At 45.8% G+C, this 18,133-nt stretch overlaps 1 protein-coding gene across 7 annotated transcripts in view; it reads right to left on the reverse strand.

Annotated features, from left to right (window-relative positions):
* TCF20 (transcription factor 20) overlaps positions 1–18,133 on the reverse strand; it is a 119,859-nt gene that overhangs the window by 32,861 nt on the left and 68,865 nt on the right. For all 7 annotated transcript variants that reach the window (XM_083844846.1, XM_083844845.1, XM_083844840.1 and 4 more), the window contains one exon: positions 4,517–10,183. In XM_083844846.1, coding sequence (XP_083700972.1) covers positions 4,517–10,147 — 5,631 coding nt within the window. In that variant the 5' untranslated portion in view covers positions 10,148–10,183. The remainder of the gene's footprint in view (positions 1–4,516; positions 10,184–18,133) is intronic.

Genomic DNA, 18,133 nt, shown 5'->3' on the forward strand with positions numbered 1-18,133 from the left:
ATAAGGTTCCCTATACCATAAGGCAAAGATCTCACCCCAATTCTCTAATTAATGATCAATTTTACCTGGTCCAAACCATGGTGCCTGACCACCTCCAAGACCTGAAAGCAGGCAATCTCTAGGCAACACGTCCCTCCAGCACTAGGGAGGTCGCAGTTTCTCTATTCCAGATTTCATTAGCCTTGGAACCCAAAATGTCTAATGGCAAGAAGGCCAGCGAGCACCTCACTGCGGTCTAATGACCAGCATGATGTGAGAAACACGGACTGCTCGGCAGGTAGGTCCCATCTGCCGGGGTATCCAATTTGTAACTCAAAATAAGAAGGCTTAAGGCATTCTGCATCTAAAGCAGCCCCGTTTATCCGACCAGCTCTTCATGTTCTCAGAAACGAGAAGCCCTCTGGGGTAAGCAGAGCAAAGGAAGTGCCTTCTCCGGGCTTCAAGAAAGGTTCTGCTGCTTTGAAATCCAGCTGGATTAGAAGATAATGCATTCACATCATTTTCAGTCCAGGGTGAAATCAGCCTTTAAGGAAAGCTCAAAGCTCAAGAAAGTCACTGCAGTTTGACAAAACCTTTTTTTTTTTTAAAAAAAAAATACTGCATTTGGTACAACTAGGACCTTGAGCAACCACACGTACATTTTAAGCCTTCAGTGAGATCAACTGTGGGGCCATTCTCCAAGAGCAGCCATAAGACACAGGCATTTACTTGTATAAGGAGCAGAAAGTTTAACGTAGTAAAAGAAACACTTCAGATTCTTTGCTGGTTCTGGAAAGCAAGGAAGAATCAGACTTTGGAAAAAAATGTAAGGGAGGGGAAAAGAAAACCACACAGGTGAGTTGGTGTGAGGAGAAACACTGGGTGGGTTGCTTAGACCACTACCATGGTTTATGGCATGAGACCAGCAGTTTACGTTTCTTATTTCTACAGTAGGATGCTGCACAAGGAACAGCAAGAGAGACAGATCGCTAAAGAAAATGTTTCAGCTCATCTAATGGTACGGATGCAGTTTAAATTTAGTATGCATTCACCCTTCGTGGCTACTCCAAACAGTTTACATGAATTTGGAACTACGGCAGTATTTTATTTGTACAGAATGCATTACGTATATGAACTGTTCACTTCCAAGGTCACCATCCCTTCATGTGCCATAAACTAATGTCTTCCCTTTCCCTAGACCAAATCTAAGACCTAGATTACCAAATGCTCGTGCACACATTTATCTCCTCTCTCCTGCCAGCAAGCAGCTGTGTGGTTTGCACGTCTGCTTTTCCAGGACACACTAACACTGCTGAACTGCATGTCAGCTGAAAGAAAGAGAAAACGCACTTGCAAAGCAAGGAGGAAGTATAGAAAGAACACACGCAACAAGCATGGGAAATCAGCTGTCGGAGCCAGAAGGCTGTCCTCAGGCAGCAGGGCAAAAGAGAGTCTAGTTCAACGCAGCCTTTCCACTGCCCAAGGACGGCCTGTGGCAGGCACGCCTCTTGATACCCCGACTGCCAGCTCTGTGCCGCGCGTAACCCGCTCCTCAATCAGGAGGGGAAGACACACAGCTCCCAGGGAAGAACACAGCACTATTTGCTACAGTAGAATAAAAAGGTTAAGAAAAAGAGATGCTGCTAGGAAGGGAAAAAAAAAATAACCACCCTATTCCATTATTTGTGACAGAGGTGAAGGAAAAGACGGATTACTTTTACCAACATAATGAAGAAGAGCCCAGCATTCAGCTAGGACATCTGTTACTGTGTTTGTGTAAGACACAGCATAACAAGACGTGCACACAAATGGTCCCTGTCTAAAAGTTCACAGCCCCAGACAGAAAAGGGGTAAGCACTAACAGGATATGTACTGCATCTCGTACACAAAGAGAAGGCAGTATTTCTTACAGCTTTACATGGAAAGATTTAGAAAAAAAATAAAATCAAATGAGAATATTCTTGTTGCTCAGATTCAAAGTCAGAACAAGATGGCAGAGGATGGATTAAGGATGATGTAGATTAAAAGACACATTTGAAGTGAGAGTACGAGACCTCACCATGAATTTGAGTTTTTAAGCTTGTGATAGAAAAGCACGGATCTGGAGCAAAAAGAAGGCTCTACAAGCCTAGAATAAAGCAAGCGGGCTACCAAAAGTTACCCAAAGACTTGGCAATCCAGGATAAGGGAAAGGAAAGCGCAAGCAGGACCTCTCAGCAAGCCACACAAAAAGCGGGGAGTAATGAACAACAGCCTCTGCAAAACCAGTGGAGAGAAAAGAGGTAATCAAAAGAGGACACGGCCAGGAAACGAGGTGGAACAACGCTTCAAGAGCGGCACAGCTGATAGTGACAAATGTAGCTGACAGAGGAAGGAAAATGAAGAACTGGATCTGAACTTTAGCTAGGAAGAGATCACAGTAAACACTGATTACAATTGTAGTAAAGCACAATTGAAGCCACGGTGGAGGACAAGAGCACCAGACAATGCTCTCAAAGAATTCTGAGATGAAAAAAAGGAAAGGAAATGAAGAGGTAGTTGCAAAGGCAAGAGAGGCCACAGGCATTTTGTACACCTCTTTTAAAAATGTGAAACACTTGTGTCTACAGGTTACTACGAGTGAAAAAATGCTGAGAGTTGAGTGAGTGATTAAAGGAAAAAGGCAGAGAGAAAGGACAGCAGGTTCAAGAGAGATAAGGGGATATTGCTGTAGGGTGCCATAAGGGCAGATGAAAGGGTTAAGAAGAGAAGCAAGAAATTCGATTTGTGACAAGGAGATGATCATAACGGTTGGAAGAAAGTGATAAAGAGTAGGCCAAAGTGTATTCAGCCAGAAAAAGAAAGTTGCCAAGATCCCATACAGAGAAAGAACTAGGTGTGAAACAGAACAGGCGAGAACCATGTAACAATGTTGTGGATAATGGGCTACTATTTGACAAGTTTGATTAGAGCCCATTGACACAGCCCTGATACTCTGATGGGCAAACACCTTTTGCAGGTACAGAACGCAAGGAGGATTACTGAAGGACAACGTGAGTGGTTCAAGAATTGTGGAAAAGGCATTTGCTATTGGAAAGACAATCATAAATGAAAGACACGCCCTGGGAACAGGAAAAAGGGAAAAAAAGAGGCTGGTGAGATCCAAACTGAAAGTGCTGGTGAACTACAAGACACATGAAAGCCTCGTCACGCCATAAGTAAAATCCAACTGACAGTGGAGAACCTGAAAGAAACCTTGCAATTATCAGAGACGAGAAACTCAGCACACAGGCGCTACTTGGTGAAAACCAAATGAAATTAACTGACTTTGTTTAATGAGAAGCTAGAAACAAGAATGCAGGCCAAATCAAGTTAGGGCAAAGAAGCATGTAATTACTGTCAGAGAACAGTGAGTGAAAATGCAGAACAAGCTGGGAATCAAAGTTGTAGAGGAAAGCTCACGGGGAGGAAATGAGCTGCATATAACTATGCAGAGAGAAAAGAAAATAAAAACTGGATCCTAGCGCTGCTCAGAAAGAGGAGAATCTGAAGGTAACAGGAAAAGTAATCTCCCATCTCTTCCATGGTCTGGCCCAGGACAGAAAGCGTAATGCAAAAGGTAGCGATACAGGGTTGTAGCATGCTGATAATGGCACGGAAAGCCAAACAGCTGTGGTTTTAAAGTGTCAGCTTCTGTCTCAGATAATCAATAATGATTGTCTCCATCCACAACCACGGGATGGTGAATAAGGCTCTCCCTTTGTCCCTGCTCGATTTTACATCTCTCTCGCTGTGTTCTCGCACTTTGGAGAAAGTCCCTTATCAATCAGTGTGACTTCTGGGGTAATTGACATGGAACTCATCAACAGTCAAACCACCCACGCTGCACTCAGTTTACAGACCTCTACGCCTTTCCACTTTATCGACCTTATTTTGCAGGGACTGTGAGTTCTCCTGAGGTTGTATAATACGTGTTACAGTCAGAATAATTGAGGTTGGAAGGGACCTCTGCAGATGTCTGGTCTAAACCCCTGCTCAAAGCAAAGCCACCTTTGAAGCTGGATCCAACTTCAGAGGTACAGTGGGTTGCTTAGGGCCTTGTCCAGTCCAATTTGTGCATCTCCAAGAAGAGATACTCCACAACTTCTGTCAGTCCCCCTCCCCTATGCCAATGTTGAACCACCCTCACTGATTTCTTTTGCCCATAACTGAATTAGAATCTCGTTTGCTGCAACTTGTGTCCTCTGCCACTTGTCTTTTCACTGTACAACTCCAAGACCAGCCCTGGTGAGTATTAACATCTAACAGGACACAATAAAGAAAATGATCACTGTAGTCATGAGAAAGCTTTGGACATCCAGAACTTCTAGTAGGTAATATGCACGCAGCTTTTTGATGCCTGAAAAATCCATCTGATCCGGACAGGCAGTGCTAGAGATTTGTTTACAGGTGAAAGATGGTAATTTAAAACATGAGAGAAGAACAAGGAAAAACAGTATTTCAAATGGTATATTTATTGCAAACAAACAAAAAGGACATAATAAGTTTCGGTACTCACCATCTCTCTTGCAATCTCCACAGCTTCCTGCAGCCCATAGAGCCTGCCACAGACCAGGTAGATCCCATTGGCCCAGAGAATACAACCCTCATGGACCCAAAATTCATTGCTGTCAAGAGGTAGTTCAGGAATTTGTAACTCCAGCTCAGTGCCACCTTCTGAAGTGGGCATAGAGGGTTTTGAGTCCAAAGGAGTCTTTTCACCACCACTGCCACCCTCAGTGGTTGCTTTTTTACAAGAAGCTCCCCTTGAAAGTGACCGAGAGGCTCCGCTACAGTCCTCAGAGCGGTGCCGCCTCTTAAAGCGGGGATGAGCAGCTAGGCTTCTTTGTTCCTTCTGTTGTTGCTGTTCCTCCTCCTCTTCCGTATCTGTCTTGGAACCATTAGAAGCACTTTTGTGCCGTACCTTGACCTTGCTCTGCATTTCCGTGGCCCTCTTTGGAGGCGGGTTCTTGGGCAAGGTGGCTGCGTAATCCTGGGGGTAGAAAGGACCAAAGAGGTCACCCATGTTACGATAGCTGGCCCATTTGCCACACAGGCAGCAAACCAGATGCCCCAAGACAGAAGACTCTGTTACTACAGGGCCCTGCAGCATGAAAGTTGAGGTGGGCAGCACTTTGCTCTCCACATTGCTGGGAGGGGGTGTCGAAGACCTCTGTCCTTTCCGGCCTCTCACCAATTTGTTCTGCTCCTCTTCCTCCGCGTTAATGATTGTGCACACAGCGCCTAATTCACACTTGTTTACCACGTGGATGTAAGGGAAAAAGGACTTATTCTTGGAGTCAGTTTTATCTACAGACTGGGTAGCGTATTTGAGCTTGATCTCTGGTTCTTGAGGCTCCACGATCGGAGCAGCCCGCCTAGGCTTCCGCTTCCGCGGCTGTGCTGCAGGTTTTCGCCTCTCCCTCCGCTGCCTCTTCGGTTTCGGCTCGCCACCACCTACCCCTTCTGCAGACTGCGGAGGTACAGGTGGGGGCGGCGGGGGTGGGGGCAGTTGTTGCTGCTGTTGCTGCTGCTGTTGCTGCTGCTGTTGCTGCTGCTGCTGCTTCTTCTGCTTGTTCACGCTCCCAATCGGCCTCCCCTTTTTCTTTCCAGAGGGAAAATATCCCTTTGGAGGGAAACCATCTGGCTTGGGCGAAATGTTTGTCACATCTCCGTCTTTTTCCTCAGCCTTTGGGTTTGGTTCAGAAGTAAACACACCAGAAGGGGAAATTGTTTTTGAGTCTGGAAAGGCCAGAGCTCCAGCTCCGCTTACAGAGCCATCGGACCTTCCCTGACCGCCTGACTTCTGAGAAGGTGGCGCTGCCGCGCCGGATCCTGCTCCTTCTTTACTAACGCTGGCAGTTTCAGGGGTCTCTTTCTTGGTTTTATCATCCTCGTTGCTCTGCCACTCTTCTGAGGCCCGTGGGAGAGTTATTTCGCTAGCTGTATCCTGGCTCGCTGACCCCACTTGATCTGAAAGCATCTCTCCTTTTCTCTTCTCAGCCTCTGGCCCATGTCCAGCCATGCTTCCTCCTTCAGGCCCGCTCTTAAGGGACAGGATGTCATCAAGAGTGACGGTATCTGCACCGCTTTCAGCACTGTTGGTGGAAACGCTTCTCCTAATATTGGGAGATGTGATTTTTTGAACGATAGCTTCCAGTTTTAATCCTCGCCCCTTTCTTGGGGGCAGTATTTTGGTCTTAGCCGGGCTTGTGAGGGAAACAGCAGGGCAATTCCTGCTATCAGGACTTGGCAGGTCCTTGAAGGAATCTCCCTTTCCAACTGGCTTGCCAACATCTTGGCTTTGAGATGAATGGGCATAGGAATTGTAGGTTTTATCAGCTCCTTCTTTCGCTGAAGTCATCATTCGCCCTCTATCTTCACTGCCACTGTTCTTCATATCCTGTGGCTGTCTTTTGGTAGGGATAGGCGAGATGAAAGAACGGACTCTCCTCCTCATAATTAAGGGATTTTGAGGAGACTGGTCTTCCTGGCCAGGGAGCCTGAGCATGGCATTACTAGGCTTGGGCAAATCTGAAGATTCCTCTCGTCTATGCCCATCGCTGTCTTGAGGGCAAAACCTTTTTTGGTTGGCTGCTCCTAGAGGGCCGCTGCTTTTGGCAGGAGAAGTTTGCCGAGAGAGGTCCCAACCAGACTCGTGTTGCTGCAACTTCTGGTTACCGTGCTTCAGGTCGGCGCACTTGCTCTGAGCACTGTCGCTCCCCATAACGCAGCGCCCGGGCTCCTGGCTTCCAGTATCGTGATAAGAGCTGCCTTGAAGGTACATCATTCCATCCTTGTCATTTTTCAAGGGACTCCTTACCCTGTCCAGAAACTGCTGTTGTCTTGGGCTCTTCCTTGCTCCTTCCTGTCTGTGCTGAGCTGCAGCAATCACACCCTGAGCAGCGCTGCTTGCCCAATCTTTGTATTCTTCTTGCTGTTGCTGGTATATCTGTCTCTTGTAATGATACTGGGAATTTAAACTCTGGTTCGGGTCACCGAAAGCGTGAGGCCTGGCATTTGCGTGATATGCTGCAGCCAAAGACGAGCCTTCTGAATTCTGAGGGTAAGCAGAATGCAAGGAACCCCTGTTAACTCTTTCAGATAGTGTCATGTGGGGGTTCATGTGGTGCAGATCTGCTCCCGGGCCCCTGCTTCTGCCTGGTGACATTTTCAGCTTATCAGCAAGATCGTGATACTGAGAAGGTGATTTCCCCCTGCTGCTTCCAGTCCTGCCAGGTGCTCGTCTCATCTGCGTCGACCTGCTCTCCTGCTGAGGAATGTAGTCTGGAGCAGAATCGGAGACCGCAGCTCCAGGGCTAGCATTGCCTCGGAAAGATTCGTGCTTGATGCCAGCAGGATGACAATGGTCTCCTGTCTTTTTATTATTAAGACTAGCTGAGCTCTTTGACTGTTCAAAATCTTCTTCTTTTATTTGCCCACTGTGAGCTTTCATTTTTGTTTCCATGGATACTATGCCACCGGGGAGTATTACCGACTGGCTTAAGCCAGGGGCAAGACGTTCGCTCCTTCCACTTCTGGCCTCAGGACCCATGTGCCCCATGGGGTGAGGACCGGGATCTCTGACAAGCTGCCTTAATGGAGATATGTCACAGATCACCGATCTCCTCTCCGAGAGCGCTCCCCCTTCATGGGCAGAAGACTGAGACTCCACCTCAAACTTTCTAGCAAGAGGATAATCAGCTAGATTTATTTGTTTCATGTCAGGAGCTGCGCTGCTAGACTTCCTATCCCAGGGACCCCAGTGAGGGCCTTCCAGGAGAGACCCCATGCTTTTATTTAAGAGGCCTCTATTGGTCAATTCATTGGTTTGACTAATTAAGATGTTGGGCCTCATGGCTCCCTCCAAACTCCCGGCCATCCCAGAATGTTCCTGTGCATTCCTAGAATACCTCCTGTCTGGATGATGGTGGTAACCCTGTAAGACCTCCTGTAGGAGGCTGGGAAACTTCTCATTCCGGCTTTTGCGCTCACTGTGCCCGGGAAAATCCCCTTTTTCTTGGCCAGAAGGGTACTGCGGAAAGCCACCGATATTTCTCTGTATACCTGCCGCTATGTTATCCTTGTAACTGTATCTTAAACTGCCAGGAGATTTGGAAGGTTCTGTTCTCGCAGGGAAGTTTGACCCAACAACCGCGTGGCCAGGCTGGCTGTTCCCCTCTCCATTGTGGTTAGTGTTATCTCCACTTTTGCTCCCTTTGCTTCCTCCTTGAGCTTCTGGCTGCGGCCCTGCGTGCCCAGATTCCTTTGTACCACCACTAGCGCTAGCTGGAGCCTGCGGGGCTGTAGAAGCATCATCTTGTGCAGGTTTCTCTTGTCCACCTGACTTTTCTACTCTTCCTGTCATGGCTTCCCGGGAGACAATCACTCCAACTGCCTTTTCGTTCACTTTGGGGGCATTTTCCACTGCCACTACAGCTTCCTTCCCATCAGGGGAGGCCACATCCTCCCTAGCTGCGGGGCTGGTGCTGAGTTTTGATGGCTCGTTCTGAGAGCCTTGTGCTGGTGAGGAGTTGGATCTCTCTAAGTTACCCCCTTTGTAGGTGGTGTCTGAGCTCGTGCTCTGCCCACTCAGCTGTCTCACCCTTTCCCCGTGGTCCTCGGAACTACTGGAACAGCCCCCATCAAGGGACTCTGCCAGGGGAGACTTGAGCTGCTCCTCTGCCTGGGAGGAGCCTTCTGAGTTTGTGCAGCTATCGGCCTTCTTTGAAGAGGATGACCTTTTGGAACTTTTTTTCTGAGGTGCCAAGGCATCCGAAAGCAACATGTGCTGGACTGTGTTGGGCAGGTTGGCCACTTGAGAGCTTAGAGCACTCAGGCTACTCAGCCCGGGATCTGTGAGCCTTTTCTCCTGCAGTCCTTCCAGCCCAAACCCCTTGAAACCCCCTGCGTGAGCATTGGGGCTCGGCATCATAGATGGTGTGGGACTAAGCTGAGGCATCATCTGCAGGATTCGGTTTCTAGAACCCATGGACATGTTGCCTTGCCCGCACTGGAGATTTTCTCCACCCGGCATGAGGGGAGAAGGGGTGGAGCTGCAGCTTGGGGACTGAACCACAGATGCAGCAGGAGATGGGTTAGAGATCGGACTGAAGTTCTGGTGGAACTGCATCGGTGACCTTACAGGAACTTCAGTTTGGCTGTACTGTCCCACTTGACTTTGAAGAGAGAGCTTGGAGGCAGCGTTTGAATACTGCATTACGTGCTGAGGCGGGTGCTGTTGCTGCTGCCCCTGCTGCCCGCTTTGGGGCAGCTTAGACTGCTCAAAGCCTTTCATCGGCTGAGTCTGAAAGCTGTAGTTTGACTGGGTCCCGTACGCCTGTGCATTGGAACCCACGGCATGGCCTTCGTACTGCGACCCAGAATTCACGCTGTAGCTTCCGTCGTAATTCTGTCCTGACTGGCCAAAACGCTGCGGGGAGGGGAAAGAGGAGGAGGAGGAGGACGAAGGCGGCTGGTAGTGTTGGCTGAACTGACCCACTCGTAACTGGTAGCCAGAAGCAGAGGAAGGCAGGGTAGACGGACGCTGCATCGGCTGCAAGTGCGAGGTGCTAGAAGCAGACTGGCTGGAAGCCTGGGGCAAGGGCTGATGAGACTGGTAGATCTGCTGTCTCAGCTGCTGCACCTGCTGCTGCTGACTAGAAGCCTGCTGCTGATACTGGGCGCTCCCCGGAGAGAAAGGACCGGTATAGTCCTGCTGATAGTGGGATACGCCCCCGAGGGTTGAATGCTGTGTTTGGAACTGGCCCACGTGTCCCTCGCTCCCATACTGACTCCCAAAGCTACTCCCTTGAGGGGGCCCATAGCTCTGTACTGGTCCAGAAGGCCTGCGCTGAGGCGGCTGCTGCCCTCCTGACGCCACTGGATCTTTGTTGGCAGCCATATAGTAAAACTCTCCTGCTTCTTTTCTGAAACCTTGGTAGCTCTGGTGGCCAGAGCTCTCACCAGGCATTGCTGTCGAGGCTCCTGCTGCTCCACGACGTCCACTGCCGGCGCCTCCTCCAAAGCTCTGGAACATCTGGGCCTGCTGGCGGGGGCTGAACTCTTCCAGTCGGGAGGAACCGTGCACTTCCTGCGGGTAGCTCTGCTGGTTTCCGTGGTAACTACTTTGCTCCCGAAAGGACTGCATGCTGTTCAGCAGCAGAGCGACAGCTCGAAAGCCCTCCTAAAGGGGAGAAAAAAAGAAAAAAAGGTATAGCATCCACATCTCCCAGTCACGTCAACAGCATTGCTCAGTTTCACTGTTTTATCCCCTCCAGTCCCACCTTTCAGTCATTCTAGGGAGCAGAAGTGGCAGGAGGCACTACTTCCCAGGAAAATGCAAGTTTGTAGCCTACCACCAGCTGGAGCACGTTTTCAGCATTAGTATTTCCCTGCAGTCAGTCACTAACGGGGTCTGTTTACACGCAGAGACAAACTTCCAGCAGTGTTTTGCTCAGCAAAGGAGGAGAGCAGCACTCATCCCCCAGCTATTCCCTATGACTAATGCTGGGAGTAATCAACTATTTTGCTACTATGTGGAAAGATTTAACAAGAAGAATCATGGAACAGTCTCAAACCACCCTTGAAACAATTTCCAAAGGCCTACCCTTCGCTCAAAGAGCTCGATCACACTCGAGATAGAGCTGACTAAAGCTCCAACCAAGATATTCCAGGGAATAGGGCCTACGGGAACCTGCGGAAAAACTGGCACCAGCACGCTCAAAGACATCTCCTCCTGACTCCTCCGGTGAGGCTTTTAGGTGAAAACCAACAAAGCAAGACAACAAATATCCTCATCCTCCCCCAACACCCGCTTTGTTTTAAAAGATGGGAAGTCAGAACCAGCCCACTCTACTTGACCAAAGGTGTCTACAATTTCATCCTCAGGACTTCAGTAGGATAAACACAATAGAAAACAACACAACAAACAAATGATAAAAGCATGTTGTTCCTGAGACCTCGCAGCTTTCCCTTCCTGAAAACAAGCTGGATAAATCCACCTGGAGAGACTACTTTCTTTAAGTAAACGCTAAGACAACGTGCACACTTTTCCAGGAGACCCAACCCTAGCTCCTCAGACGGGAAGCTTGCTAGAATACTTGCCTCCATTGTATCTTCTCATTTAGTCATGTTTTGTGCTCGTCACTGCCAACCAAACGCGCTCAGAATTAAAGCCTGGTTTTGCATTTGAAGTTTTGTTCCAGCAGAAGATCGCTAAAGAGCTCCAGGAAAAAAGGCACACAAATAAGATGCAGGCTGTGTGTGGCATCATGCCCTTTTTCCATATGCCTCTCAGGATTTTACTATTAAGATGCATCTTATATGGAAGCATCTAACTCCACCGTTAGGGAGTTTCAGAAGGGCAACCTGGTTATATTTGGGTTTCTACTTATTTGGGTGTGCAGGCTATGGCACACACAAAATCCCAAACCTCCTCAAAACATGTCTCCACAACCTCTTTCTGATAACTCAGGCATCCTTGTGTCGCAGCCTTCTTTTGGTAATGCTCTTCTGGTCATCGAGCTGCACAAACCATTTAGTAGAACCAGAAGGGAACTATCAAACCGCTGATACTTCTGATTCTGCCTGGCCCCTTCTAGGAAGTCAGCTTCAAAATATTAGAGGATAAGATTAAAACAGCAATGAAGTGTTACACTGCAAGAGAGGTCTGGTGTTCTGCTAACTTCCACTTTTTTTTAAAAAAAAGGATATTAAAGACTACATGCATCACATGAATAACACTTTTATAAGTGCCACAATGTGGTGATTTGTCCAGCTTGCGTTTCTTCTGGGAAAGCTCATTTCTCTGAATTATTTTTTTTTTTTTTTTGTCGGTTTGAAGCTCCTGCTCCCAAAGCTGTGACAGCTAATACAAGCTTCTTTCTCCCCTTTTGTATAACCAGCTCTTATGGTAAACAATCAGACAAAATAAAAACAGGGAAGAAAACCTCTACAGAAATAGAAGGAAGTTATCAAACCAGAGGTAAGAGAACGGCTACTGCAAGTGCCAGGTGTTAGAAAGCAGCTTCTCCAGATAAGCAGTCTGGGGCTCTGCCATCAGCAACACTCCTGTGGTACGGAGACTGCACGCAGCTCCCAGCGCTCGCGTGCTTTGCATCCTCTTCTCATAACAACAACATTTCCATCCTCATCACAGGCTCCCACAGAACCTCACGCTAGTTTTTAAATGTGACTTCAGTAACGCTTCCTTTGCATAGCCCGAGCAAGGTCTCGGGCAGCCTCTTTTGCATTGCATCATGCAAAAGCTTTCATCTTTGATGAAATTCATTCTTCTACAATAACACTAACAAGGGCTGGGAAACCACCAGCATACCAATGTTAACGGCGCTAGGAAACATTCTGAAAACCTCCTCACTATTTAAGAAGTATAATTGTAATTACATTATGGAAAGGAATCAGCACAGGATACCATACAATACCTTTAAGAACAGCGATCCAGAAATGATCAACCTGAGGCACAGATGTGTACCCTCCATAATCTCACACTATCACAGCATGTAGTATTTATTTAGTTCAGAAGATGCAAAACTCAAAACAGTGAGAATATTTATATATTTCTGATCTTGGCTTCTTACCCTGACAAATAAACAAACATTTTTGGTCAGGTGAACTAAAATCGCTGACGCCCTAAGCAAATGCTCTGTTTTCCATTCTTCTTCAGCACAACACTTCTTTTGAATATCTCATAAGGAACTTAAGAAATACAACCAGCAGAATAGCAGCCAAAAAAAAAAGGAAAAAGGCATTTCATTAATAACAGGTATAAAAAAACATAGGAGGCGCTTCACTCCATTACATCATTGGTAACTTAAGACCTGTAGCACATTTCCTGTCATTAATGTACTATAAATACAGGACTATTACAATTACTATTGTAATAATCTTTCTTAATAATAACAGCACAGCAAAGTGCTCAGATTTAAGTGCTGTCTTCTCAGCAAAACCACCAAGGATAATTCCATAGGCAAGCTCTGTTAATAAGATACATTCAGACAGATGAAGAGGCCTTCAAAGCCTACCTAGATCCACGGGAAAAAAAATAAATACATTTATTTGATTAAAATTTTGCCAGCAGCGTTAACAGAGAGTATTTTCAGCTGGTATGTACTCCTCCACATGCAGGAACTCCAAAGAATGATGCACCAACTGCTGACTAGAGGCGACACCACAGTGGTACACGTCCGTAACTTCATCCCCAGCAGAAGGGGTGAAGTCCCACCTTCAAAAAAGCACTCCACCAACAGCCACAAATTACACACATTTACAGCATCTACCAACACACGCAACAAAAACATCCAAAAATGCCTGCCTTTATTCGAAGGAAAGAAGGTTCTGGCACAGCTTTCACTACTCCAGCATCACACCTACACTCTCACTACAGGTGCGTGCAGCTTACCAACAAAGCCTCGTAATTCTCCTCCAGTATTTATAGCCTGTAGCTTTACAGCCGTCTAAGCAGATCCATCCAGAAACTACAAACTACATTCACTAGGCTAAGCTGTTTCACTCTACTCCGATGGTTTTGTTTCTTCCCAAATATCCCAGTAACCAAAATTTTTGTCTTCAACCTGGTAGGAACGAAGGAACCGTATTACAAGCTTTTGTGGTTGATAAAGAAATAGCCTCAGTTATGAAATCTGAGTTATGTGAACTTATTTCTAAGCACATCTACAATGCAGATTTTGTTTCTGGTTTAATCATCTGGAACACCTTTGCAGAACAAATTTGTTAATGTGGGAGTTCCCAAAAACATGGAGCTGCCATACTCTGATCCTACCACGAGCAGGGTTATCAAGCGGCAGCCACCAGCATGCAAACATCTTTGTGATTCCTGCATGTCTATGAGACTGCCCAGCCACTGATGATTAACGGGGTTCGTCAGTCCTCCCACACCAAGATTACCACATGAAATGATTTTCTGCAACCTGTGCTAGGTTTTTAAAAGCCATACAGATCTTCAAACTTTTTTTGTCCCGATTACTGAAGACTGGATAGATACTGGACAGCTGCCCAGATTTTCCCACGTCACATCGATGCCAGCACTACAGACAGACAGCTCAAAATGAGCGAGCTAAATGACAAAATACTGTGGGGCTATGCTTAATTCTTAACAATAAGCCTACCTATAAAAGAACAAACCAAACGAGCGTCGCCTCCTTCTGTAGGAGGTAAGCGAGGTCTTTCTGCTCCGTTAAATTTTCTTTAGCTTGGGTGACTACTGCGACCCATCTGTGCAGAGAAGTCTCAGGAAGCAGCCAAACGCAATGTATTTTCGCTGATCTGTCAAAGACCTCTCTTCCTAGCACGATGTTCAGAAAAGAAAGCATAGTTACAGACAGGCGACAAACATTAAGATGCATTTTCCATGGTGTACGCAAACCATTGTGTTTTTTAAATGGTACGCATCCAGGCTTCTGATTAAAATAGACTCATTTGCTAAATGCTGTGCAAGTAAGAGAGCACACACGCATCTCCACAACCATTTCTAGTCACCACCTGTACAAACCAAGACAATTTTTGTCCTTCCTTCCTCACTCCACCTTCTTAAAGTTGCAGACCATATGTACCCTCAACCAAAGCTCCCAACCATTCCAGAACTTCAGCACAAGCACCTCAGCAGCATTGTTTGTAACCTCAAACCTCCAGGATCCGAATTAAGCATAAAATAAAAGGAAAATAGATGTCCATGTACTCAGTATCACTTCCACGGTCAAGGCCAAGTTGCTATGCCTCGTTTCTGCAGGTACTCAGCTATAAAAGAAACATTCCCTCATCCGCTGCTTTCAAGCGAAGGCAACTCAGCTCTGACACAACCAAGTGAACTGAAGGATCGAACCTAAGGCTACATTTAACTAATTAACAGACTCAGCTTGTTTCTCCTACGTTTGATGCCTTTTTAAAAGAAAAAAGGTAGCTTGAGCTTTCAGCATTAGGTGTGACGTGAGAGTACACTGAGGTGGCCAGCACTCCAAGAGGTCAGCAGCTTGTCCGAGCAGTAGCAATCATAGCTCACATCTTTCAAAAAGTTGTGGTCAGCCTGAGGTGCAAGACAGATTTTCTTCATACCTTTCTACGAACCTGTTTCGGATCCTGCTCCATCAAAAAGCTATTTTTGTATACTACAAACAAACAGAGCAGCCTAACACACAGGAAACTCCTATTGTCTTGTTCACCACTGCACTACTTCTGGAGAAAACTGCAGTCAGACCTGGCTCTAACCAAGGCATCACAATTCGTTCTACCAAAGAAGCTTCACTGCACCACCCCACGTTTAAACAGGACATTTCAGTTTCATAGAGTAACAGAAAGTAGTGAGGCAGCTGAAGTATTTACTTCAAGCCATCTTCAAAAGTATGTAAAAATGGAAGTTTAAACCAGAATATTTAATCAGGTTACTGAAAACTGAATTTTACATTCTATAAAGAGTCACAATAACATCTTAAACACACACATATGTAGCTACTATAAATGCTTACGCTTCTAATAACATCACAAGTTAGCAGTGTCTTGCCAATCAGTGCCAACACTGGTAACAAAAACTGAATTTTGTTCTGCCCAATGCAAACTTCATCAAAAGATTCCTCAAATAAGTTAAAGTTTGGACAACCGGATTCTAGTTTCCATCAGCTCACAGAGTCACTATGCCTTCTTTACAAAAATATCTGCACAGACTTTTTTTTTTTTAAAGTCAGTATATGTAAGTTTAAATCCAAACAATTCAGCAAATGTTTCGCACAGAATGGGTGAAGAACAGCTGAGTGTGGCAGAAGGAACACAGTGAGCTCTGTCAGTCGAGAGAGGGGAATGCTCTGGGGATTATTGTGCTAGATAAGATCTAGATCTTATTTCATATATTTCCCTAAGTGGCCACCAAAAAAAATAAAAATAACGCTAAGCCTGAGTCATTGCATCTTCCTATCTCACAGGGGAGATGTGAACAGACATACAAGAACCTGGAGCATTCAGCTGCTGTAATAAAAGGCACCATATCAACAAACAAAGCAAATCAGAATCTTGCAGTGGCTGTTATTTGACTGTGGATTTTTTTTTTCCCCAAAAAAACATTTTTCCCCATTTTTTTTTAAACATACTGATAGCACCAAATTAAAATATCCGAAGAGATTTTTTTGCATTTGCAAGTCTTCCTTACTCTCTGCCTGCGTGACCAGAACTAAAACACTAGCTCCAGTTCAGCTCCGCACTTTGATGGAAGCGTGCTGTTAAATTTATATTCCTAAACATGATGAAAGGAACAACTTGACAAGAACAACATTTTGTTGTAAGCTAGTATTTAAATCGTGACGCTGTGAAAACATGCATTTTGAGGAATGTAACTAACGATCAAGGTTTAGCAGAATTTTACCTGATTTTATGTATTTGACCTTATTACTACATTATTGGTTCCCGGTCTAAATCAACAGTACGGATGCACTTAAATAGCTCCTGAAACCCCACCACCTGACTGCTCAAAGTTATCCAGCTAAATTTTTTAACAGCGACCGTCAGGAAGAAGCTGTGCAAGTCACTCAGATTCCATTTTTATGTCACAGATTAAAACGACGACTCCAGTCTCACATGCAGGGTCCGTTCTCCGTGCACCCGATGAGGAGGTCCAGCCTCCTTCACAGTGCTAAGGTCGCAAGGCAGACCAGCGAACTGATATGGTCGAGAAACATTTTTGCAAGGGCAAAAAGCCATTTCTGAGCTGACAGACCCACTCACCGTATCGGCACACAAACTTCTGTACCAGCAAAACGGACACAGCAGGGATGGCTCGAGTGCCATGGCTAGTGAAGTGCACTTGAAATCAGAAGTTCGTATTTAAAAGGCTCTTCATCTTTACAGTCAAACAAGTTTTCATTTTGATGGTGGGTAAAGAATACCGAACCCTCAGCTCCTCCCTTCTTCTCTCCCAACTGATTGCGGATTCCTCAGGCAATTCAGTAGTTCTCCCAAAAGTTTTGGCCCTTCGTTACTTGCCTCACACTGAAAATTCACCTGCGCCCGTATCGCCAATGTCTCCACACAAACATCCCGCCAGCTTCTGCAACACACCAGGAGCTGAGCAACCAGTTCAAAGGCAGCTCCTCATCTGCTCTTCAGCTCCTCAACATGTGAGACAGGACATTCAGCAACGGCACCACAACTCTCACCTCACCTTCCAATTACAAAAATTAAGGCAGGGAGAAGGAGAAGTCAATTAATTGCAAGATGGGAGCAGACAAGAGTGAGCAGGGCTGCCAGATAGAACCTCTAAGCTCTCACTTGCATTGCAGAAATGAATCCAATATCACAAATATTCAGAACTATACAACAGTTAAAAAAAATCTAGCACGTTATTTTTAATTAACTTTTTATAAATTCTTCATACTGAGTAGCAGCCCTGCCTTTAAAGTCTTAAATGCGTTCTCTCTTCAAATTATGACAAGTTGCTGAGATGAATGCAGAGGTCACACATTAAATATTTAAGCAGCAACACGTGTTTTTTCTATTCCAAGTAGTCCACACAACCAAGCCTTTTCATTCTGTTCTACAACGCCTGGTGCAATGAGCCTGTAACTAAGACTCCTGGGAACTCCTCAAGGCAAATGAAGTAAATTAACACGAAATCTCTATCAGTTATGTGCAACTTCATTACAATACAGGTTACACGCTGTATACAAGAATTAAATCCACTGATTAGGATAAATCCACTGTTGAGGATCATACAACCCGGTTACATCACATGCAAAACCAACAAAATCAGCGAGAGACACAACCTCAATCTACTTGAACAGTCACCATCCCGCTGCAGAAAGGCTGTACTCAAATTTATCTCCTCCAAACTTCTTGCCAAAATCTTTATTCCTTTAAGAATGGGATACAAGAAATGTAGCTATGCACTGTGCCACTTGCAAGTTTCACTAGCCAAGGTTATCAGTCCTCCTCTCAAGCTGGTGCTTTATTCCCCTGAAGCAACAAAGATTTAGGAGTAATTTGGGTGTGGAAAGCCTGCAAACATTCCTGCTATGGAAGACTTGACCCTACAGTTAAATACATCTGATGCTTACTGACAGAACGTGAGGAGGGAAAATAATTTTTTGTTTTGATTTTTTTCAGATTACCCATCTTC

The sequence above is a fragment of the Anser anser genome, assembly GCF_964211835.1.
Source record: "Anser anser genome assembly, chromosome: 1".
NCBI classification, from domain to species: Eukaryota; Metazoa; Chordata; class Aves; order Anseriformes; family Anatidae; genus Anser; species Anser anser.